The sequence below is a fragment of the Ipomoea nil genome, unplaced genomic scaffold, assembly GCF_001879475.1.
Source record: "Ipomoea nil cultivar Tokyo-kokei standard unplaced genomic scaffold, Asagao_1.1 scaffold2701, whole genome shotgun sequence".
Classification (NCBI taxonomy): Eukaryota; Viridiplantae; Streptophyta; class Magnoliopsida; order Solanales; family Convolvulaceae; genus Ipomoea; species Ipomoea nil.
Genome location: NW_017619129.1, coordinates 1,874,194 through 1,899,686, shown reverse-complemented (window position 1 = coordinate 1,899,686; position 25,493 = coordinate 1,874,194). Strand labels below are relative to the sequence as shown.

General features: G+C 36.0%; 3 protein-coding genes across 3 annotated transcripts; 2 read left to right on the top strand and 1 right to left on the bottom strand.

Annotated features, from left to right (window-relative positions):
• Positions 1 to 2,103: 2,103 nt before the first annotated feature.
• LOC109155354 (uncharacterized mitochondrial protein AtMg00310-like) lies at positions 2,104 to 2,550 on the bottom strand. The gene has a single exon (XM_019303040.1). The coding sequence runs from the start codon at positions 2,548 to 2,550 to the stop codon at positions 2,104 to 2,106; it is 447 nt and encodes a 148-aa protein (XP_019158585.1).
• An 8,750-nt stretch (positions 2,551 to 11,300) lies between these two features.
• LOC109155405 (calreticulin-like) lies at positions 11,301 to 15,095 on the top strand. Its single transcript, XM_019303106.1, has 14 exons — positions 11,301 to 11,470; positions 12,155 to 12,262; positions 12,384 to 12,576; positions 12,680 to 12,938; positions 13,024 to 13,080; positions 13,184 to 13,231; positions 13,334 to 13,420; positions 13,497 to 13,554; positions 13,651 to 13,718; positions 13,826 to 13,921; positions 14,009 to 14,056; positions 14,358 to 14,387; positions 14,579 to 14,689; positions 14,772 to 15,095. Exons 1-14 carry the CDS (start codon positions 11,365 to 11,367, stop codon positions 14,781 to 14,783), a joined length of 1,281 nt encoding a protein of 426 aa, XP_019158651.1. The 5' UTR covers positions 11,301 to 11,364; the 3' UTR covers positions 14,784 to 15,095.
• Positions 15,096 to 18,688: 3,593 nt separating this feature from the next.
• LOC109155430 (dihydrolipoyl dehydrogenase 2, chloroplastic-like) lies at positions 18,689 to 25,266 on the top strand. The gene is made up of 15 exons (XM_019303135.1): positions 18,689 to 19,194; positions 19,388 to 19,534; positions 19,651 to 19,785; positions 19,868 to 19,976; positions 20,946 to 21,070; positions 21,554 to 21,679; positions 21,774 to 21,854; positions 22,372 to 22,434; positions 22,520 to 22,594; positions 22,671 to 22,749; positions 22,834 to 22,934; positions 23,467 to 23,580; positions 23,711 to 23,824; positions 24,321 to 24,392; positions 24,913 to 25,266. The coding sequence occupies exons 1-15, from the start codon at positions 18,871 to 18,873 to the stop codon at positions 24,958 to 24,960; spliced, it is 1,713 nt and encodes a 570-aa protein (XP_019158680.1). The 5' UTR covers positions 18,689 to 18,870; the 3' UTR covers positions 24,961 to 25,266.
• Positions 25,267 to 25,493: the final 227 nt, after the last annotated feature.

Sequence of the window (25,493 nt, the reverse complement as noted above, 5' to 3'; positions counted from 1 at the left end):
TAGGGTTCATTTGTTTGTGAAGGATTTATGTTGAATCTTGTTAATATTTGGTACGTAACTCTTATTAACTTGCTTTTGGATAGTTTTTCTCTACAATGAAAGTTGGGGGAAGAATTTAAGCCTCTCCTTTCTCTAAACCCATTTTCTTTCTATGAAAATAGGGAAGAATTGGGGGCCTAAATGCTTATGTGCTTTGAGAGCTAGGATTTGATACACCATGAAAGTGGGGCAATCCTTGCTCTAATCCTTGTTTATTAGCTTATGAAAATGGCTTTAAGCTAGGATTTTTATGTGCTTTGCCCTTATGTTCCCTTGGTTGATGTTCTCCCCTAATCCCTAAGTTGTTAAAGCATCTAGAAGGCAACATCCCCTAATTTGAGCCCATCTTTAATCATTGTGTTTACTTGTGTTTAAATTACTTTGTCTCAACTAGATTTTTAGCCTTTAATTGTTGACATTACCCAACCATGAATTTGAATTTGCTTGGATTCTTGTGGGTTCCAATACTTTGGTGCCTAGAATTTTAGTTGTCACTCAAGTACGTGCCATAGTCCCAATCCCTTGCGGAACGACAAATTTACACCCGTTACTCACCATCTCTTTCCCATACACCATATATATTGTAAATTATGTGTACTGTTTCATCAATGCCTAATGTGCGATTCTAATTAATTGACCAAAGTTAAATTTTATATTGTATGTTTTTTAATATAATATAACCTATTCATAGTATATGTTTAACAATTATGTCAATTTTGATTGGGATGTGGTTCAAACCTAAGACCTTATGAAAATCAATGAGTATGTTAAGAATAATAAATAGTTAATGGAATATTCCGTTACTAAAGTTTATACTGACAGAATACATGGGTATTTAAGAAAAGTAAATGATATAATAGAGGATAAAGTAGGAAAAATAATAAAAGATACTAAAATCAAAATAATATATTTTTTTGTCAGACCATGAGGTGTCCTGAACAGTCCTAATTGTAGGAGTCCTGAACAGTCCTAATTGTAGGAGGCACCGACTAATCTCCGTTCGCACCAAGCCGACCCAATAATTAAGGGGCAAAGTATTTACCATATTGATTTTTCCATACAAGAGGGTTTCGAACTCCCGACATCTCTTAAGGACGAGAATGCACGACCACTCACGCCAGCCAAACTGGTTTAAAATCAAAATAATATGAACCATTCATTTCATCAAACAATTACACCAATATTTTTTAGTTTCCGTTATTGGCTCTTATTAGGTTTGTAGATGTAGATGTAAATTATTATTATTATTATTATTATTATTATTATTATTATTATTATTGTTGTTGTTGTTGTTGTTGTTGATGTTGTTGTTGTTGTTGTTATTTGCAATGGGCCGGATTAGAATAATCTTTAAGTGTTGTGTTTGTGTGGTTTAATTATTAATTGCATAGAATGGTGATCAAGTTGTATTTGATTCTTGTTTGTTAATTGCACTCGAGAGTAGTGTTAACTTAGGCATCACACGAGAGTTGTTGATTTTCTAGGGAACTTTATATTTTTTTGAAAGGAGGGGACTTTATATTGTTTAATTTGTCCTTAATTGGTCGAATTTGGTTTGCTACAATAGTAGAATCTGTACAGTTTAATTACATGCTTGCACACAAGAGCGACATTTACATTAGATACCAATTTCTCACATACACTTAGGAATTTTTTTTTGAAGGCAACCATACGCGGTTATTTTATAGATAAACCAGAATAGAGTCAGGGGGGACTGAGTCCCAATACAAAGCTGTAAACTGTTCTGAAACTGTAGAGGCTAAGGTATGAGCTAATAAATTCTGAGATCTAGGAATAAAATTAACTGAGCAAAAATCAAAAGTAGATATGCAAGTCTTGCAAGCATCAACGGCATAGCCGATGTATGATCTGAGGTGGGGTCTTATTGAGGATAGATAGCAGTGTAGAGTCTGACATCCATAAAAATGTCTTCCATTTTGGGGGAATTTTTAATCTCCATAAAGCGAGCCATTTATTAAATGGCCCATCATTACTACTCGTATAATTTCCTACAATACGCTTGTAGCCATCCTTAACTGAGTAGGTACCCTTAAGATCGCCATGCTAATACCAATCATCATCATATTCCAGAGATACTGGTATTTTTAGAATACGGGGTATGTCACTTGGTTGGAAAATATCTGAGAGAATATGGTGGTCCCAGGTTCCAGTATCCGGATCAATCAATCCACTTACTTTAGCTCCTGATAATTGGGGTGACATCTCATTATGGATCATAGGATCCAATTCATCCTGGAGCCACGGGTGCTCCCAGATTAGCGTTGAATTTCCAGTCCCAATACGCCGCCTTACTCCCCCACAGACCAGTTCCCGCCTTACTCCCCCATAGACCAGTTCCTTAGCTGCCATAATACTGCGCCAACAAAAATTGAGATTATTCCCCAGCCCTGCCTCATAAAAGGTATGTTTGGGATAATATCTGGCCCGATAAACACAAGATACCAATGAGTCAGCATTAGTTAGCATCCGCCATGCCTGCTTACCTAACATTGCCAGATTAAAAGCTCTTAGATCCTTAAATACCAGTCCCCCAGTATGGGTGTTAGCGAACAGAGCTTTCGGCAAACTACTCGTGTTCGTGTTCAGTGAGCGTTCGTTTATGTTCGTTTGTTAAGGTAAACAAACCATTAACAAACAAAATTTAGAGCTCGGTTGATAAACGAACAGAGCTTGAATAGTTGTATGCTCGTTTCCTAAGAGATTGTGAACAAGCTCGTTTGTGTTCGTTTAATAATGTTCGTGAACAAACTCGTTTGTGTTCGTTTAATAATGTTCGTGAACAAGCTCGTTTTGTGTTGGTTTAATAATGTTCACGAACATGTTCACAAACATATATATACATAGATTATATTGTGATCATGAACGTTGATTATTTCTTGAACATAGATTATTTGTTGTTCATGATCGAATTGTGGTCATGAATATGTGAGGTGTTTGGTTATTAAAGGTTCACGAACATGTTAATGAACGTAAACCAACATGTTCGTGAACATGCTTGTTAACAAACATGTTTGTGAACGTGTTTGTTAACGTTAACGAACACGTTCGTGAACGTGTTCGAACATGTTCGTTAACGTAAACGAACACGTTCGTGAACGTGTTCGTGAACGTTAACAAACACTAATGAATGCTTAACAAACGAACACGAACAGAATTTTCAAAAACCTTAACAAACGAACACGAACACGAACACTTCAAAATTCTTAATAAACGAACACGAACAACCTTCGTTTGTTTATGTTCGGTTCGTTAACAGCCCTATCCCCCAGTCTTCTTTGGGATACACAACTTGTCCCATGCCTTCCAATGAATACCACGGTCAGTTCCTGTCCCCCCACCAATATCTATTCATTGTTCGTTCAATAGCCGTTCAGACAGATATAGGTAGCAAAAAAACTCCCATTGAAAAGGTAGGCATTGCTTGAGCCACACTTTTTAATAGGATTTCCTTACCTCTTTGCGATAGCAACTTTTTACTCCAGGAACCAATCCTCTGCTTTATTTTATCCTCAATATATGCAAATGCTGCTCTCTTATTCCTTCCCACGAATGAGGGTAGGCCCATATATTTCCCAAAATTAGGAGCCTGAGTGACCTGTAATATTTGTGCCACCTCATCCCTGTCCTCTGTACTCGTAATCCTGTTATAACATATACTAGACTTATGATAGTTGACCACCTGCCCAGAGAAAGCCTCATATGTTGACATGCATTTTTTATCTCAGTGGCCTCGTGCCTATTAGCCTTAAAAAAATAGAAGACTATCATCTGCAAAAAATAAATGAGAGATTGGGGGATCACCTCTAGCAACTCTGCACCCATGAATCAAACCATCATTCTGCGCCTGTTGCAATACAAAGATAGTCCTTCCGCACAGATAATAAATAGATAGGGAGATAGGGGATTTCCCTGCCGTAGCACACGTGTGGGTGTGAGGGAGCCAGTGCGTGATCCATTAATCAAAAAACTATAGGATACAGAAGAAACACACAACATAATGAGTTTAATCCATGTTTCATCAAACCCCAGAGCTACAAGCATTCCTTGTAGGAAAGGCCACTCCATACAGTCATAAGCTTTGGCCATATCTAACTTAAGAGCTCCCCAGCCAACAACTCCACATTGCTTCCTATTCAAATAATGCCCCACCTCTGCAGCTATTAAAATATTGTCAGTAATGAGCCTATCAGGCATGAAAGCACTCTGCGAGTCCGATATAATATTCCCCATCATAGGCTTCATTCTGTTAGTGATCATTTTAGCCATAATCCTGTATACCACATTACTCAAAGCTATAGGCCTTAAATCCGTAACCAATTCGGGCATATTCTTCTTTGGGATTAACACAACATCCGTATCATTTAAACCAGGGGGAAAAGAGTATGAATTTAAGCAATTTAGTATAAAATCCGAAACATCCCCCTACCACATCCCAGAAGTGCTGATAAAAACCCGGATTCATTCCATCAGGGCCTGGAGCTTTATCAGGAAACATTGCAAATAGGGCACTCTTAACTTCATCAATCACAAAAAGGTCGCAATAAATTCTCATTCCGAGCTTGAGTGACCCTAGGCGTTATTTTCTAGAACAACGATTCCCCAGGGACAGGATTTCCAGAGCAAAAAATCTTATCAAAATAATCAATTATAACGCTTGTCATTGCACTCCCTTCCACCCACTTCCCATTATCATTCATAAGTCTAGACAGAGTATTTTTCTTCCTACAGTGAGATGCATACCTGTGGTAACAAGTCGTGTTGGCATCGGCATTTTTTAGCCAGTGTTGCTTGGCTCTTGTTTCCAGTAAGCATCTTCTTGTGCCTCCATATTAGTCAGCATTCCTTCTAGACATTGGAACTCAGCCAAAGAGACTGGGTCCCTACGTCCCCGTAGGCCTAACTGCTCCTTCCGAAGAGTCAAAATGCGCTCACCGAACTTATTGAACCGATCTACCCCCCTCCACCCCCCCCCCCCCCCCCGGTCGTAAGAGGCGATTACCACAATGGAGAATACAAGGCCCCTATCCCTCTCATGTTCCCATGACTCCTCCACCACCTTCCTGCATCCTTCATCATATATCCAAGCCATTTCAAAACGAAAACCCCTCCTTCCTGGCCTGCCACGACTTTCACGAATTCCCAGGAACAAAGCAAAGTGATTCGACTTTCTTGTTAGTATATTTGTCACATAGGCTTCTTGCACAATACCACACCAATCCAGTTAGCTGTTCCCTTTCCCTTTTCGCATGTGAATTGGTAGCCATTCATTAGCAGCTGAGATAACCCACATTGCTCAATAACATCCCCAAAATCGCGTATGAGATTATCAGGATGTAGGTTTCCCCCTCTCTTCTCATACTAATACATGAGTTCATTAAAATCGCCAATCATAACCCATGGTAGGCTAGATCGTGATGCCAGCGATTTAATCAACTCCCATGCCTCATAACGCCTATGACGTTCCGGGAACCCGTAGTAACATGTCATACGCCAATTCGGGAAACCAGCTATACTAACCTCCACATCGATATGATTCTTCGAAAAACTCATAAGTCTTGCCGTAATATTCTTTCTCTATAGCAAAGCTAAACCACCACTCAAACCATCATTATCAACATAAAAAAAACCATCAAAACCAAGACTGACACGAATGCGCTCAGCATGACTCCTGCCAACCTTAGTTTCCATGAGAAAAACAAAATCAGGCTTCTTACGTGACACAAGGTCACTGACTTCGTGAACTGTTCGTGGATTGCCCAAGCCACGACAGTTCCAGCTTAGGGTACTCATGATGATGGGCGGGCCTGAGATCCAGAACTCGCCACAAACAAGTTTTTTTAGATTTCTGCCATTGTTACATCCTGATCATCCTCACCCCCATGCATATCATTCTCACCGCCTTCCCGCCTCCTCTTCATCGCCGCCACCATAACCGGCTCGGGCCCCCGCCGGCCAGGATCCGAGCATGCCGCGGAAGCATCGCTCAGTCCCCTCGGCAGTCCAGAAGTCATGGTTGCCACCGCCGCATCGGTTTCCCATCTTTATCCAAGAGCCACGGCGCACCCACCTTACGCGACCCCCTCCTTTGTCCGGCACGGAGATCATCAGTGTAGGGATACTGATCCACCGTTAGAGTCGAGTCCCGGGCCTTCAAGCAATACCTATACAGATGTCCAAGCATACCACGGAAAAAACAGAAATTATGCAGCCTTTCATACTTAAAGTTTACCCAGCAGGTGGTCTTGTCCCGTTTCAATTGTTTCATACGTCGCTTAAGCGGTTTCAAGACACGAATCGAAACCCTAATGCGATAGAAAGTCTTCCATGGTGAATTTGCAAATCTGTCATCAATCTTTACGAAAGTCCCCAAAAAAATCCTGACCTGCTCCAAAATCACATCCGAAGTGTAACCGAGAGGTAGCTCATGGACTTGTACCCACATATCAACAGTATCAAGTGGTACCATAATAGGGACTACACCATCCCGGACCTGCCTACACACTAGCGTATGATTCTCAAAAGACCATGGTCCACCTTCAAGAACATGTTGTATGTTCGTCTCATGATGAAAAATGAACAAAAACAAACCTTGCTGAATCTCAGACACTTGCACCCCCTTTACCGGTTGCCATACAGATGCCATGACCTGACTCATAAACTCAAGCTTAATGATCTTAGTTGTCAAAAAAACGTCCTACTAACCTCCATGTCTCCTCCACCGGTTTTGCTCCGCCGGCGTCGACCTCCCCAGCCGGTGCGTACGCCTCCTCCTCGTCATCAAGGACCATATCGGCCCACCGCCTTGCCAACCCCTCGACCGCGCCCCGTCGTCCGGTCGATTCCATAGCTACGAACAGAAGAGAAGCCCGGCGCTTTGCCGTAAAGATGGACTGGAATGTACGTGACTACCTCGGCGATCCAAGGAAGAAGCCGGAACCCTAGCGGTAAACCCTAGGGAGAGTTATAGAATTTAATTTGACTCCACATACACTTAGGAATTAGGTTAGTACAAGTTTCTATATTTAGTTTAGCTAGTGAATAAACCTCTCACTAGGATTCAATCTATGTTTTTCTGAATAGAATAAATACCTGCCAAGATTTCTCGAGTTTGGTGGTTTCACCACTTATAGTCCCTAACTTTCGCAGTTACATTCCGAGTTGCAAAATTTGACATGTTGTCATCCTCCCGTTAGTTTCTTCCATCTAAGCCGTCAAAAGTCGGGATAGATATGTCATTTGCCATACAATTAGAATGACAAATATAAAAATAACCATAAAGGTTATGAGATACCTTACGTATACTCAAGATCTTGGACTGCACTATACAAGATATCCTATTGTACTTGAAGGGTACAATGACACTAATTGCATATCTAATATTAAGGATTCTAAGTCCACGAGCAGCTACGCGTTTACACTCGCAGGTGCAGCTGTTTCATGGAAATCCTCAAAACAAATCGTGATAGCCAAATCCACGAAAGAATATGAGCGGATAGCCTTAGACAAATAATGCTGCGAAGAGGCTGAATGGCTACGTCATTTTCTAGAGGATATTTCTAGTTAGGAAAGACTTGTACCTCCAATATGTGTGCATTGCGATAGTCAAGCCACAATTGGTATAGTACGAATGCCATTAAGTCTAGACATATACATCGTAGACATAATGCCATTAAGCAACTTCTTACAACAGATGTTTTCTTTGTTGACTACGTAAAGTTAAAGGATAATATAGCGGATCGACTAACCAAATGGTTGAGCAAAAATGTTGTAGAGAAGTTGACACGAGAATGGTTTAAAGCCATTGAAATAAAGTTCTATAGTGGATATCCAACCTAGTTGGCACCTAAGTTCAATGGGACAACTAAATTATGGACCAAAGCGTGTCACTATGGGGGGTCTCGGACTCCCTATCATTCCTTATTAGAATAGTGAGTCAAACATGGGGCTAGCATATTGATGCTTTAGTGATTCAAATGCCAGTTAACATGTGTGAGTATGCGGGACACTCGAGAAAGAATCACTTATGTGAGAGAGAAGTGAGGTCGCTTCAAATTTTAGAATTAATTTTCAGAGTAATGGTTGTATGTTATGAAGGTTACACAGACTGATTTTATTATCAGTTTTAGTGCTATGATAATGTTATTTATCATCTCTTCTCCTATATATATCGAAGTTGAGCAGGTGTTTTTATACACTGAAAATCCAAGCTTTCTTTCGCTAAATTATGCGCAATCTTCTCCTCAAATTTATGTGTTCATCCCTAGTTCTAGTTCGTTGGGTTTAACTGTTTGAGTACTCAAATATTAAACTGTAGTACGTTATATTTGAGAAGAGCAACTAAGATTTTAAGGAAAGAGTGTTTCGCTCAACTCGTACTAACCATAAACCTTTCATTTTTTCTTATGCTTGTTTTTTTTTTTTTTTTTTTTTTTTTTTGTGGAAATAATCCTTTTTCGTAGAAGTATATTCCTTACAATCTCATCATGTGGTTTTTGGCTTTGTGATTTGTCGGATTAAGGGTAATCTATTGCTGCAACAATTGGTCTGCTGAACTCCCATTTTGATCATGCTATATAGCTTAAGCACTTCGACGTAAGGACACCTTATTGTAGATTAAGGAGCAAGATTTATCAACCATTGTTCTAGAGACTGATTGACTTCTTCTTCAACATGGACTCTTGCATCATTCTTATGATTATTCATATGTTGGTCTCATAATGGAATAAAGGTCAAATAAGCCATTTAACTGTACACCAAAGTGCAATTAGACCATTGAACTCAAAATAAATGTAATTGGATCCTTAAACAACACAAATTCATGCAATTAGGTCCAAAATGACCTGTTTACCTGCTATGACGGTTGCAGATTTAAAAAATAATTCTAAATAAAATAATTAATTAAAAATAAAAATAAAATAAAAACAGCAGGTCGGAGAACCGTCTCCGGCCGGCTTCTTCTCTGTGTCCAGGATACGAAGGTCTCTTCATCTTCATGGCCAGGGAGACGAAATCGGCCGGAGACGAGTGCAGTTTTTATTTTATTTTATTTTTTTAAAAAAAATTAATTATTTATTTTATTTAAAATTATTTTTAAAATCAGCAACCGCCACGTCAGCAAAGTTTAAGGTAAATAGGTCATTTTGGACCTAATTGCATGAATTTGTGTTGTTCAGGGATCCGATTGCATTTTTTTTTTTAGTTCGATTGCCTAATTACACTTTAGTGTGCAGTTGAGTGACTTATTTGACCCTTATTCCTCTCATAACTAAAGATTGTATTGGATTATTACAGAGTACTTATACTTATTATTGTATCTCTATTTTGTAACGTTTTCAATTTGAAAAAATACAATAAATGGTGCAAGATTACTAGTCATTAAGTGGAACACTTTTATGTTCTAACGGTTGTAACGGTAACCGTTATAAAGTCTATATTGATGACATATAGACTATAAAAGGAGAAGTCTCCCACTGCACAGATAATTGTCATTTTGACATTCTATACACCATCTTCTTGAATCTGTGAGAAAGTGGGAAACACCTTACTAAACAACTACAACAACAACTAAGGCAATTCACAGCAATACAAGGCGGACTACTAAGAACAATTATGGCTAGAGGTTAGTTTATGTTTAAATTTCCTTATATGTTTGTCACGTAATGTGCTTTGTTAATAGGGTGACTCATGCTTTGGCTCTAGCAATTGTTTGGATATGTGAGTTATGATTCTCCCTTCCTTTATTTGTAATCTTATAAATACTTATTAATTATTACATTTCTTATGTTACATTTTAATAAAAATAATGTGACAGTTAAAAATGCTTTGATTTATGAGAAAATTCGTAGTTATTATCTGAAAGTATGTTACTAGTAAGTCCTCCGTGTTATCATAATTAATAAAGGATCACAAAAAATAAACTAGCTTAAATTATTTATAACTAGTTAACTAAAAAGAATAATAAACAACGTTAATAAAAAATTAAACTTAAAATATTATAATTACTACTTTGGAGGCTTGAATTTGGAAATACTTATGGAGTGTTTGGTTGGGAGGAATGAATTAGGTAGGAAAGAAATTGTAATTTGATGGAAAAAGAATTAGGTGAGAATAATGTAGCAATTCAAATTACAGTGTTATATGGAAGAATATAATTATTGAGGATGAGAATGAAGAAGTGGTAAAAAAACTAAAATGTCCTTGTGTAATAATAAAAATAATAATAACTAAGGGTACTATTGTCATTTGCTTACTTTTTCCCTTTCTTAAAAACATTGAATTGCAATTCAACAAAACGAGGGAATTGCAATTCTATGGAATTACAAAAATGAAATTACAATTCTTTCAACTAAACATTGTAATTTTCATTGCCATTGAATAAAGTAGGAAAAAAATTACAATTACATCTAACCAAACACCCCATTACTGGATATAGTATCGAACTATCGTCTAGTCGACTACTCGTTGTGTAGGAGTTCTCGTAAGGTGAAATCTTATCTTACTCTATATAATAGCAAAATGTTTTTTGCCACATCAGTTTCCCGCCTAAATGAAATTGCATTATTTTAAGGTAATAATAAATGAAATTGCATCATTTTGAGAATCATTTTCCCTTAATGAAAATTTAATTTCATTATTTTTTAAATTTCTGAATTGCAAATCATATTAATAAATGTTTTCCGAATTTTTTAAATTTTTATAAAAATGTGTGTGTGTGTGTGTATATATATATATATATATATATATATATATATATATATATATATATATATATATATATATAATTATTTTAATGTAAAATTTTAAAATCTCATGTGGTATCTAATAACACAATTCTTTATAATATATGCTAATAGTATGTGATGTTAGATACAACAACCAATTTAGTATTGTTAAAGAAAAATACATTTCAGAATGAATTTTTATTTCATAATTAATATTTTATTTTATTATTTTTAAAATATTATCAACAATAAAATTACTTAAATTTTATGTTGTGCATCGCACGGGCCAAAAACTAGTTAATTTAATAAAAAAAGTTCACTAATCAATACCGTCCAACAGTATAGGTACGAACGCTGTCCTGGTGGCTAGCTCCGCTTCGTGTAGCTACTACCAATTAGAATCAGCCACGTCAATTCAATGACACTCTTATCTGACGTGTCACATAACAATACGTCCTCGTCATCTACACGTCACATGTTAAGTGCGGGATTCCATAGCACGACGTATAATCCAAAGTATATTTCGCGTATACAAATAGGGTCTCTCTCAGTTCTTCATTCAGTCCATTTTCTCTCTTCAGCCATGGCTGCTCTTAGAAGATTAAATTCGGTGTTTCTCTCTCTAGCCAAGCTATATCTCCTTGTTGCTTTCGTCTCCGCGGGAGTCATATTCGAGGAGCGCTTTGACGGTACAATTCTTCAACTTCTTCTCCCTCCCTTTAGATACACACGATGCACACAAACAAGTGCAGTGCGTATATTTGCGTGATATTTTTTGAAATGTGATTGAATTGGTGAAAAGAGCTTGATGAATATTTGCATTTATAGTTTTTAGAAGTTAATTTCGTTTGTCGCCGGAGTTTCTGAAGGATCGGGGCTTAATTGATGATTTATGTTTTGATCTGATTGCGATTTTTGAGTTTCGATGTAGATCTGTGAACTATAGATGATTAATCGCATTGTTTGGATTTATAAGAAATTATATGCCAGCTTTTACATCTTTAGTGTGTATTGTAAATGCCGAGTGATTTCTTTTCGAAGCAATATCATAAAACGAGTACGATGTCATACTTATTTCTTTTTAAACCTCTGAATGTTGTTGAATATCTGATTGTGGACGTATAACTGATTTCCAGATTTAACAGAATTGTAATTTAGTACCCTACTGATCAGTACAAGTATGCTAATGCATGGCTTGTTTGAAAAGGAATTTGAAATGTGCCTACGTAGCTGCATTGCGAGCTGCAAACACTTTTGTTACTCTTCTTTATTTGTCCATCAATAGATTTCTCATATATTGTGTTGGCTTCTTTTAACTGCGTCAATATGTAGGATGTTCTGTACTAATTTATTTGTGTTGCTTAATTCTGTAGATGGGTGGGAGAGTAGATGGGTCAAGTCTGACTGGAAGAAGGATGAGAATATGGCTGGGGAGTGGAACTACACCTCTGGTAAATGGAATGGAGACCCTAACGACAAAGGTAAGGATTCGTCTTTGATAATTGCCAATTGATTGATTGTCACATTTAACTGTTCAGGTATTTTTCAGTTATGAGTCTGTCTGTTTTTAAGTTATAATTTTCAAATTTTAATGCATTGCAGGTATTCAGACCAGTGAAGACTACAGGTTCTATGCCATCTCAGCTGAGTTCCCGGAGTTTAATAACAAGGGCAAGACCCTAGTTTTCCAATTTTCAGTTAAGCATGAGCAAAAGCTTGACTGTGGTGGTGGATACATGAAACTGCTTAGTGGTGACATTGATCAAAAGAAATTTGGCGGTGACACCCCTTACAGGTTACACACTGGATACAGTTGTAACTAGAGTTCTGTCTGTTTTTCTATAAATTTGCCATCCTTGTATTATAACTGATTTGCAATAATATTTCGCTGAATGCAGTATCATGTTTGGACCAGACATCTGTGGCTACAGCACCAAAAAAGTCCATGCTATTCTTACCTATAATGGGACAAACCAATTGATCAAGAAGGATGTTCCATGTGAGACTGACCAGCTAACCCATGTCTATACCTTCATTCTCCGCCCTGATGCTACATATAGTATTCTCATTGACAATGAGGAGAAGCAGTCTGGTAGCTTATACACTGATTGGAATCTGCTTCCACCAAAGAAAATTAAGGATCCTGAAGCCAAGAAAGTAATTTCTTGAACATCATACCTTTTTACTAGTGAATGGTGTGTGTTTGCATTCATGAACTTAATGAGCTGCATGTGTATAACAGCCTGAAGATTGGGATGACAAGGAATACATTGATGATCCTGAAGATAAGAAGCCAGAGGTCTGCATCTGTAACCTTTTTTCCTCACTTTATCTGTGTGCTGATATTTTAACTACTTGGTTGGAAGTTGGAAAAATGATTCAAAAGTTTTGAATTTCTGCAGGGTTATGATGACATCCCCAAGGAGATACCAGATCTTGATGCTAAGAAGGTGATAATCCAATTTACTGTGTATTCTATTTATTCCTTTTTACCACAGACATGGAAAGGGATGTCAATTCATAATTACTGAACTTAAAATATGTTTTTGCAGCCTGAGGATTGGGATGATGAAGAGGATGGCGAGTGGACTGCCCCAACCGTTGCCAACCCTGAGTACAAGGGTCCATGGACGCCAAAGGTTTGTAGAGTCTCTTCAGTAACTTATTTCTACCAGGATGCTTTCTAAAGTTCTAACTAGCCTCTCCTTGACTCAGAAAATTAAAAACCCCAACTACAAGGGGAAGTGGAAGGCACCTATGATTGATAACCCAGGTATGTTTGAAGCTATTCTCTGATATTTGTGGTTTTTGGACTGTTTGCTTAATAAATTTGTTGGAAATATAATATTCTTACTCCCTTTACCACCAGACTTCAAAGATGATCCAGATCTCTATGTTTTCCCAAATCTGAAGTATGTTGGCATTGAATTGTGGCAGGTCAAAATGTTCTTTACCTGTTCTTATTGTGTTATGGCTCATAGCATTTTTCATTTTGTCTCAAGTATATTATGCATCTGCTAAGTGGGATCAGCTGCTTTTTACAGGTGAAATCTGGTACCTTGTTTGACAATGTTTTGGTAAGTGATGATCCCGAGTATGCAAAGAAATTGGCTGAGGAGACATGGGCCAAGAACAAGGATGTATGTATTCTTAATCTTAGATTTTTTTGAATAGAGAAAATAAATTGAAATTTGTGTTTCTCAATATTTTGTTATGTCAATTTGCAGGGTGAGAAGGCTGCATTTGATGAGGCAGAAAAGAAGATAGCAGAGGAGGTAATCTTAAACTACAATCTGAGCCTTTTCTTTCACATTTCATTTAGAAGTTCTTTCATTTGCCAACACTTATGATCATACTTTCATTTGTAGAATTTAAGATCTTGATCATGCATTACGCCATGCTGTTATGGCCAAATAATAATAATAATAATACTATAAAAAGTCTTCCGGCCCTTCCACCAGAGTGTTATACATCATGTCTACACTAGAATGTGTTTTGACACTGAGTTTAGGTGGTTCTCTCTATTTCTTTTCTCTTTTTCTTGGTTTTCTTGACTTAATTTCATTCTCAATTCAGGAATCCAAGGATGATCCAGCTGACTCTGATGTAAGTCTCCAAAACTTCCATATTACCCCCACCCCCTCTTTATATCTCTTCATGACTACCCCAACCCCTTTCCCCGGAACTTGGATTTGAAAAATGGATTTGCATTAGTTGGAAATATAAATGCTGAGACATCACTTTTTTTTAGAAAAAAATATGTTCTTATGGGTGAATTGTGAAACATGTCTTTTTAGGCTGAGGATGAAGATGATGATGCTGACGACACAGATGGTGATGATGCTGACTCAAAATCCGAATCAAAACAAGATGAAAGCAAGTCTGAGTCCAAGGAAGATGATGCACATGTAAGACTTCTGGCCATTACCTTCAAAAACTTACTTTACTACTGCTTTTGCGCCACTCTTATAATGTTTTCTAATCTTGTAGGATGAATTGTGAGGGTCCAAAATGCTACGGATTACTGCTGCTATCCAGACAGCTACTTTGGCAGTTCATCACTGAAAACTTCTTTTTGCTATTTTTCTCTAGATTATTTTAGGTTTAGTTTTCAATGTAAGGAAACGATAGTTTGCTATGTGAGTCAAGCCTATGGCTGATTGCTTTAATGATAATGTGTCTCGGCCTCTGCAACAAACGGAACTTTTTTTCTTAACTAGGGTCTTAAGTATACTCCGAATGCTTTTGATTGCTTAATTCATGGATTTAATTCCCATGAAAATGATATTTGGACTATACCCCTTTTCTTTACAAGTGAGGATGCCTAGCGAAAAATGTCATAATTTAGTCATATTTGATCAGTTTTATTATGCATTATTAATTAAGTAATTCAAGGTTATCGAACAAGAAATCTCACTTGATGTGCCCCTAATAGGGTGTTTGGTAGGATGAAATTGTAATTTTATTCCTTTCAAACTCCCCCTTAACTATGAAGGGTGTTTGGTAGGATGAAATTGTAATTTTATTCCTTTCAAACTCCCCCTTAACTATGAAAGGAATTGCAATTTCACATTTTAGTGAATTACCATTTTACTTTTTATTATTATTATTATTATTATTATTATACAATAACATCTTTTAGTCTTTATTTACTTATTTTATTTTATTTCAATTTCAATTCTTAATCATTCTATTCGCATATCAAATAATGTAATTTAAATTTTCACATTATTATATTTTACAGAATAATAATTCCTTTCTCACCTACTTTTTTTTTTCCAACCAAACGTCCTTAAAAGTCATGGACAAAACCTTACCTTACCAGGCATTTTCAAAAAACATTTGTCCAATAATCATCTATTGTAGTTTGATTTGTACGACAAGGGTTTGATTTATAGATCTTTACCTGTGAACTATATTGTATTTTGAGTTAATTTTTTTTCGAAAATAGTTAATGTTATTTTTGTTATTGATTATTGTGCTATTTTTATTTTTTTTATAAAAAATTTGATTTGACTTTTTTTTTTTTTCTGTTTTTCATATTTTTAAAGTGAAATAAATTCGGTTTAATATTCTCATATGAAGAATGGTGTAGTCATTTCGAATATTTTGGGTTAAAAAAAATTGATTGATTTGAAACGTCAAAGAATAAAAAAATAGTTGAGTTTATAGTGTATTAAATAAAAATCGTTGAATTATTTGACTAGCTTTTTGTTTCTCAACTTTGTTAAGTTAACAATACAAATAACACTTGATGCGGCGAAAGGCTTTGTGGTCGAGCGACATAGGATATTGACTCTTTGTGTTTTAGTAGGTTATTTGTGTACTATACATTATTTGATAGTATACAAAATAATATATTTTCAATACTCAAATAATATATTTGTATGTATACAAATAATGTATTTTTTATTTATGGTCCACACAGTTGTCTAGCTTATGATGCACATAATAATGATGGTTGGTTGTCCGCGTGGGCTTAACTCACTAGTTCAGTAGACAATATTTGGAAGAAGAAGAATTGGTAGGTTTGCTTTCAATTTCAATCCTGCTATTCATGATTCTTATATTAGAGACAGAACTGATATTTTTATAAAACGTTTGATTCCAATGAATGACAATAAAGGTTTGACTGCTATGAATGACTGTGATAGGTTTGCATGAGAATCACCCCTGATGTGAGAATTTAAGCCATAACACTTATTAAGTTGGTCCATCAACGGGCTCTCTAACGAGTTCAATAGACTCGTCAAGTCCAACGTGATTGTTCAACGGCTCTATTGAACCCGTTGATATGTCCCGTGACTGTTGAGTGGTATTTGATTCTGGAATCTAGAGAAAGGTTCGAAAATGAATTCCCAAAAAAAGGAATTCATTTTCCTGAAAATCTTAGCTATTTTCCATTGGCCAATGCATTGTTGCCCATTGATCTTACGTTTTCCTCATTGCCAAACACTAGAAGCCCGGAAAATGATTTTTAGAAATCATTTTTCGGGTTTCCAAACATACCCTTAATGACACTTTCTTTTTCAACCCTTGTTTACAAGGTAACAACTTGTGTGATACTGTCTTACAGATCATTGTCTGTGTGATAGGTCGGGTCAAGATTAAAATGTAATACTTATACTGAAAATGTAATACTAATCTAGAATAAAATGTTTATTACTTATATGAGCAAGTTAATACTTTTGAAAAAAAAAAAAAAAACACCAAGTGGCTTGTGGTCCACTGGTATCCGATTGGCCCCTTATGTGGGATGTCTTAGGTTCGAGCCTTGGTGTAGGCGTAGATAGTATATGGGTATCCCCTTTCCTTTGTAATAATAAAAAAAAATATATATAATACTTTTACATTTTTATTTAAAAATATTACATTTTTTTCTCATAAGTAATACATTTTCTATTATAAGCAACAAACACTACAATATTACTTATAACGGAAAGCAGGGACGGACGGACATGCTAAATACAGGGGGCCTTAGCCCCCCCCCCCCCCCCCCCCCCCCGAAAGAAAATTTCTTTTATTAACACTGGTATTGGCAGAAGATTTAGAGGAACAAGGTAATTGGGGCTTTGGGCCCTTGGCCCCCCTCCTCCCTCCAAAAAAAATTATTAGTAGTATATTATTATTGTTTGTAGCCCCTTCGCCCCTCACCAAAGTATTTTTATTCTCCAAACAAAAACTTTCAGGCTAAGATTTCAAAATCTTATTTGATTCCAATAGTTATGTTGTGGACACAATTTTATATTCATAATTACTGAACTATATGTTCATAATTATAAAGTTATATATTCATAATTTTTGAACTTCATATTCATAATTATTAAACTTTATATTCACAATTACGGAACTCTATGTTCATAATTACAGAACTATGTATTCATAAATATAAAGCTATATATTCATAATTTTTGAACTTCATATTCACAATTATTGAATCTTTATATTCATAACTACAGAATTATATGTTCATAATTATGTTCACAACTCTATGTTCATAATTATAGAACTATATGTTCATAACTTTTGAACTATATATTCATAATTATGAATAGTTTTGGAACAATGTCCACCTTACAAGGTGGACACGGTTCCAGAGCATAATTTGCCATTTGATTCGCAACTGGCCTTGCCAAGAATATGATTTCTTCTTCTTGAACATACACAATCACATATTGTCTAACAGGCTTCATATTTCTTATTCTTTTTTTGTTTCCCAGATTCATTTTTTTAAAATTAATGAATTTTTTTCTTATTGATCCACACTTTTGATTTGAATTTGTTTAAAGGGTTCTGACAATGTTTATATGTGAACTACCCATATTTAAGAAATGTTTGCTCTTTGGTTAATGGTGATTCCTTGTGGACTGACGGCTCACGACTCTTGATCATTTAGAATTGATGATGTTTGCAAGTTGGTGGAGAAATTTTACCCTCAAGACTTTATAATATAATGATGTATTTTGGACTATGTTAAATGAATATTAATGTATTTAATTATTCTCTTTCAAATTGTGAATAGCCCCCCACACCAACAAATCCTGGCTCCGTCCCTGACAGAAAGTGTAATACTTTTGATGAAAAATGTAATATTTTTACATTTCAATGTAAAAGTATTACATTATAAGTAAGAAACACTTCAAATTTTTTTATTTTTTTTTTAAGATAAAAACTTTAGTCCTTATTAGTATTATATTTTCATATTTATTGACCTGTTTTACACATCTTTCAAACAAGTGTGACCTTGTTTTTAAAAAAAAAAAAAATTTCCTGCTAACCATATTGAGAGTAACTTTAACATTGTCACTATCAAATTAGATGTTTTACTTATAATTTATCACCTAAAAATAGTTGTGCGTGCTAACTTTTTTTCAACCCTGCCAACAAAAAGATACGAAGCCAGCCCGTCACTATAAATAGAGTTTACTTGGTTATTTCCGCCATTTCCGAATTTCGGCGGACTTCTCAAAGCTCAACAGCAAAGCCTCTGCTCGTCATCTTCATATACTCTAACTCTCTCCTTTCTGGCTTTCTCCCTCTCCGCTTCTTACCTCCATTTCCCCCCCGCATTATCTTCTCCTCCCAAAAAATGCAATCTTTAATTTCTCTCTCCAACTCTTCGGCCGCGGCGGTGGCCAGATGGGACTCCCCCGCTGCCGTCCATTCTTCAGGCGCGCAGGCTCCTAGATCGCTGCGGTTCTGCGGGCTCAGGAGAGAGGCACTCGGAGCCAGATCGTCGGACTCTTCAGTGTGTTCGACTCGATTTACTTCGCTGAAGCTTTCGCATTCGAAAAGGATCACTTCAGCCTTGGCGGGAAATGGAGCTCCGTCTCAGGGCGGTTTTGATTACGATTTGTTGATTATTGGAGCTGGTGTTGGCGGTCATGGTGCTGCTCTTCACGCTGTTGAGAAGGTTAAGCTTTCTTCTAATTTATAAGCACACAACAAGGAAAAAGTAAAAAAGAACTTCGTTACTCGAGTTTAATGTTTTTATTCAGTTTATATCCTTGCTAGTCTTCCCCGTGTAATGAGCTGTATAATAGGCTTCGATTTTTAGTAATTTTAATAAATTGATCAAATGCAGTGTTTATCATGTACATTTACAGGGCTTAAAAACTGCTATTGTTGAAGGTGATATAGTTGGAGGAACTTGTGTGAATAGGGGTTGTGTTCCTTCTAAAGCTCTTCTAGCCGTAAGTGGGCGTTTGCGGGAGCTTCAAAATGAGCACCATATGAAGTCTTTCGGTTTACAGGTATTTCTTTTTCATGATTTCTTGATTCTTCAAGTTTGGTTTCTTTTATATTTCTCCATGAAAATTGATGCACAGTTCCCTCTCTGTATATGTTAAATTGTTTATATTGGTGATAGGTTGCTGCTGCTGGATATGACAGACAAGCAGTTGCTGATCATGCAAATAACTTGGCATCAAAAATTAGAAGCAACTTGACAAATTCATTAAAAGCTCTTGGTGTTGATATATTGACAGGAGTAGGCACAATTTTGGTAAGTTTAGATAACATTTTGATAAACTAATTACTTCCTACCTATGATAGATAACCTCCAAATATGCTGCCATTATTTTTAGGGTCCACAAAAAGTGAAGATTGGGTCTGGGGATACAGTAGTAACAGCAAAGGACATAATTATTGCTACTGGCTCTACTCCCTTTGTACCCAAAGGAATCGAAGTTGATGGTAAGTGTTGCCTGGGGTTTATCAAAGTTTGAAGATCACTAGAAACCCAAAGTTTTCCATCCAAATTTTGTGAAGCAGTATATGTGGTAGAAGCAAAAATTTTCTTGAGGTTGAAACATGACTTACCAATATTCATACTTTCTATCAGTTTGCATTAGTATTTGTTGGGGGTTTGGTGGGAAGTAGCAACCTTTTCCAGGTAGTAGACCTAGGTTCAACTATATTAATGGTGATGTTAGAGGGTATACTTTCTGCATATAATGTGAATCAAAATTCTTCTCTCCGTTCTTTCAAAAGACATGAAGAATAAATTATGAGACAGACTTTACTGTTGTTAGAGAGAGTCAAGGGCATTGTTGAAGTTTAGCTCATGTTTTTGAAATTTAAATCATGTGGCTGAGAGGTCTCAGCAGTGTGCATATATAGGTCCTCTTCTGTAGCTCTATTCATGAAATACAATATATGCATATTCAGTTTAACAACTGTCATGAAGTGCTTGCATTTAAGTCTTGATTTGGTTGGTGTTGAAATGGGAATTTTTACATTTTAGGTTCTATTCCGTATAAGATTATTATATTTGATTGAGCATCTTTTGAGGGTTGGGGCTGGCATTGATAGTTTCACTTATGAAATTGTTTCTCCTTATAGTTCTTCACATGCACTATTTCCCCCCCCCCCCCCCCCCCCCCCCCATTTTTGCTCCTGATCAGAGGACTTCTATTTGATAATGCAAGAGCTTTTATTAAAATAACCGTCTACAAGGCCACAGACAATGAGAGAACTGACACAATAAACACCCACTATGTCTTCTTTTGTTTGTCACAAGTTGACGGTGTTGTCTTTTGCATAGACAAAACAACTTGATTGAGAAAATTGTGTGTGCCTCATGTATAGTTTTAAGGAAATCCTTGTTTAACATTTATGCCAATAGATATTAAATTACTAATGCTATAGTATATTTGCTTGCAGGTAAGACTGTAATAACTAGTGATCATGCTCTCAAATTGGAATTTGTTCCCGAGTGGATTGCTATAATAGGAAGTGGCTATATTGGGCTTGAGTTCAGTGATGTGTACACTGCCCTTGGAAGTGAGGTGAAAACTCCCTTAAAAAAAATTCTATATACTATTTAATGCCAAGCAATTTCTTTCTTTAAACTAGAAAAGGTAAGATGGTATATTTTATTTACTTGTAATTTGTGCTGGCAATATATACATAAGGGGTCCTAAATGTAAACTAACATATAACACAACAAAAACCAGGAATATATAGATGAAAACAAATTTTGTGGTCAAATGGCTGTTATTTTTAAGGAACTTATCATGCTTGCATAAGAGCCTGTTGTCCATTACTTATCGTGTAACTCAATTTTCCTTCTGACAATTGCTTTGGTACTGATCGATTTTATTTTTTATTTTTTATTTTTTATTTTACTTTTGGTGTGGAGTTGAATTGACTTTGATTATTGGACCTTCGTTAAACATTTTATTAGGTCATAGTTAGTAGTTTTTTCCTTAATTTATGATTATAGAAAAGGTCTAGACTTTTTGCCTTATTGACAATTGTCAATTGCACAGGTCACATTTATTGAAGCTCTAGATCAACTCATGCCTGGGTTTGATCCTGAAATTGGGAAGTTGGCTCAGCGAGTTCTTATTAATCCTCGAAAGATTGATTATCATACTGGTGTATTTGCCAGCAAGGTACTTGATCTTTCATAGTTTTTCTTTTAAAGGTAGAACAATGCCATTTAAGAAATAAGTATTTACTTTTCATGCTCTCTTATTTCTTTGACAGATTACCCCAGCTAGGGATGGAAAACCAGTGACCATTGAACTAATTGATGCAAAGACAAAGGAACCAAAGGATAGTTTAGAGGTAATGTGCATGGATGCCATTAGCTTTAGAGCACCAGTCTATTATGCTGTGTGATACGTTCTAACATGTGCATGTGATAATGTTTCAAAAGCATTATGCATCATTTCAGTCTTTGAGAGAGTTTAAATGTGAGTAAAAATTTATTTTCATGAAAGGTTTAAAAATTTATTTTCATGAAAGGTTAAAGAACATGGCTTCTGAAAAGAAAGAGAGAGAGAGAGAGAGAGAGAGAGCAACAAGCAAGGAAAGATTGATTGATGGTGTCACCAATCATATTTTTAACAAGTAATTACATCACCAATCATGCCACAGATGTGCTGGAACTTTTCTGAAACTCTAGTTTAAAGCCCAAAAAGAGAGTTTACATATCCTCTTAAAGATTACCTGTTTGTAACCTGAAACTCAGAATGCAACTGTACCAAATAAAACACATTTCAGAGGGTACTACTTTTAATTTTAAAAATTTGTTTGTTATTCTCTTAACTTTGTTGTACTTGAACTGTACCATACCTTGCAGGTAGATGCAGCACTTATAGCAACTGGAAGGGCTCCTTTTACACATGGACTTGGATTGGAAAATGTTAGTTGCATAGTATTTTTATGGAAGCCATTTTTGAATATCAACATTGATACATATCAGGAAAATATGTGGCATTCTTATGCAGATAAATGTTCAAACACAACGTGGATTTGTACCTGTTGATGAACGAATGCGAGTCATTGATGCAAATGGGGAGTTGGTATGCCATTATCTTTCTTAGCTTGCTAAACTTTTTATTTTATTTTATTTTATCTGTATGATCTTTTTGTCAATAGGTTCCTCACTTGTATTGCATTGGTGATGCAAATGGAAAAATGATGCTTGCTCATGCGGCAAGTGCACAAGGAATCTCTGGTAACTTATTCTGAATATGCGATTGGATTTTTTATTTTTTTAAACTTAGTAGTACATTTGTAAAAGCTGACTGCCTTTTTGTAGTTGTTGAGCAAGTATCAGGAAGGGACCATGTGTTGAACCATTTAAGCGTTCCAGCAGCATGTTTTACTCATCCTGAAATTAGTATGGTTGGACTAACAGAGGTATGACATTTTATTTTGAATGCTGCTGCTATTTTATGTTGGATATATTTTCTTCTTTTCTGGTTTAACAGGATAAAATTTCATTTCTACAATCATATCGCATAAATTTTGAGTGATCTGCTGACTGTCTGGAGTTTGATTTAAAGAATGTAGAACACTCTTCACTAGCATTTTGTACTATTAAAAAAGGAAAATTTTACCTAGCTCTTGGGCAGTTTAATAGTACTATTGCACAACCAATGCACAAATTTTGAGCTTTTTATTTTTCTACATTCTGGATATTAAACTTTGAGCTACCAAGTTTTACAGAGTACTATTTATAGCTTTTTTGTCTGACGAAATCATAACATCGTTATAGCTTTAGTTATATCTTAGTGGTGACATTGCAGCATTAAAAGATTCTGACAATGACTGCAGAAACATAATTATTACCTAAGCAAACCATCTTCAATAGTCTAAGCAGAATTTTTATTTTTCCTATAATGCTTTGCTTTCATATTGCAATGTATACTAACATTTTCATTTTCTGCAGCCTCAGGCAAGAGAAAAGGCTGAGAAGGAAGGATTTGAAATAAGTGTTTCAAAGACTAGCTTTAAGGCTAATACAAAAGCTCTAGCCGAGAATGAAGGAGAAGGAATTGCCAAGGTGATGCATAATGATTTACTTTAAGAGTTTGATGTTGTCTGATGTTGCATATACTAGATTGCAATCAAGTTGATCAGCTTCCTGTTCATTTTGTTTTGGACTTCTAACGTCTTTCTGTTGCTTGATGCAGTTGATATATAGACCTGACAATGGAGAGATCCTTGGAGTTCACATCTTTGGTTTGCATGCCGCTGACCTTGTACATGAAGCATCCAATGCCATAGCTATGGGGACTCGCATTCAGGTTAGTCTTCTTTTTAAACACCCTGGATACTTGGAGCTTAGATACAGGTTCTCTCAAATACCTTGATTACTCATTAATTTAAAAGGGGATGTGACTTTTATACACAATATAAAATAGAAAAAGTTTTAGCCAGTAAACGAACCTGAGTTTTAAAACACTGAGGAAGTCAGACTCGTGTCACTTGGTATGCTGTGAGTCAGGGTCTCAGGGACCATGTAACTACATGAGCTGCAATGAACATTTAGGTCAAGTGTGACGAACAACTACCCCTGGCTCATAGTGTAAATTGCAATGATGGCATATCTTATAACTATTAAAAGTAGTAAGCCTGATTGGATTTTTCTGGATGATTTAATTTTTTATTTTTTTGAAAACTTTGTCACTTTATCCAGTTGCACAAAAAGTCCTGAGAATGATTACATTAAAAAATAACAGAAGCCTTTTAGTGGAGACATTCTTTATGCCTAGCCATTAATCCAACTTTTGCATTGTACAGGATATTAAATTTGCGGTTCATGCTCATCCAACTTTGTCAGAAGTGCTCGATGAACTCTTCAAATCTGCAAAGGTAAATTCTCGGTTTAGTGCCTTCGTCAGTATCAGTCACTGACCTAGAAGAATGTCTCCCAAAGAGAGCCAAGCTCCCTCATTAACTATTGCCTTTCATCTCACTGACAAATAGCTTTCCGTGATGCCCTCACTAGTTTTCTGGCAAATTATTTACATTGCACTATAGCTTGTCTATTTAAGAAATTGCTTGACTGAGATGGTTAATCGTCTATACTTCGTCTAAATTGATATATGAATTATCTAAAAGATGACAAAATGATTGTAAGATCCCCTCACTTCTATGCATGTGTATAAATTGCAGGTAGGGAATAAATCCTCCTTAGATTCTGAACTGAGATTCTCTGACACTTTTAACTGGTACATACATATTAGACCGCCTGTTTTGCATGAGTAATGTGCCTGAACACACAGTGTCTATATACCCACCCTTGCGGCTATGTGTTGATTGTTCCCAAATGATTGGAAATCCATCTTGCAGCTTTGATAATAACATACTTCACTGCACTTCTGTATTGCAGGTTAAAGTTGATTCACACAGTCCAGTTCATGAACCAGTTGTGGTCTAAGCTTTTCAGCAGTGTTTTACACACATGATTTAGTTGGATTTTTCCAAGGGTTCCCTTGTTTTTCGGTTCATTATTTTCTGATCATGGCGGTTCCTTTGAGAGGCTTTGAAGTTCCTAGGCTGTACACTAGTTTTAGGTTCTCAATCGAGACTGAGAAATTTTTTGTTTCCTTCTTTACATAGCCATCAAGTTTGTCATAGAACTTTTATTGGATTTGGAAGTGAAAAATGTATACTGATTATCTGTAAGTTAGAGTTCTTCATTGTCATATCAATAAAGTGGTCTTATTGCAAACTTTTTATTCTATACTTGTTTTGTTGAAGCTATTGTGTGTATATTGAACATATTTATTTTTTTGAGTACTACTGACTTTATTACATTATAGTATCTGTTCATCTATACTTTCTCAACCTGTTGAAGTACAAAGAGCCAATATTGCCTCCACTGAGGTTCAATCTCATGACCTCCTATATGGGTGAACTGTTGTCTAGTGCAGAAGATTAGAGAGAAGAGGATGGTAAGATAAGTGTGAA

Coding starts and splice junctions, on each gene's coding strand:
- LOC109155354 (XM_019303040.1), bottom strand. CDS start 2,550: ATGTTAGGTAAGCAGGCATGGCGGATGCTAACTAATGCTGACTCATTG.
- LOC109155405 (XM_019303106.1), top strand. CDS start 11,365: ATGGCTGCTCTTAGAAGATTAAATTCGGTGTTTCTCTCTCTAGCCAAG. Junction 12,263..12,383: donor TGGAGACCCTAACGACAAAG/GTAAGGATTCGT, acceptor AATGCATTGCAG/GTATTCAGACCAGTGAAGAC. Junction 14,388..14,578: donor ATGATCCAGCTGACTCTGAT/GTAAGTCTCCAA, acceptor ATGTCTTTTTAG/GCTGAGGATGAAGATGATGA.
- LOC109155430 (XM_019303135.1), top strand. CDS start 18,871: ATGCAATCTTTAATTTCTCTCTCCAACTCTTCGGCCGCGGCGGTGGCC. Junction 19,977..20,945: donor CAAAGGAATCGAAGTTGATG/GTAAGTGTTGCC, acceptor ATTTGCTTGCAG/GTAAGACTGTAATAACTAGT. Junction 21,855..22,371: donor AACCAAAGGATAGTTTAGAG/GTAATGTGCATG, acceptor CATACCTTGCAG/GTAGATGCAGCACTTATAGC.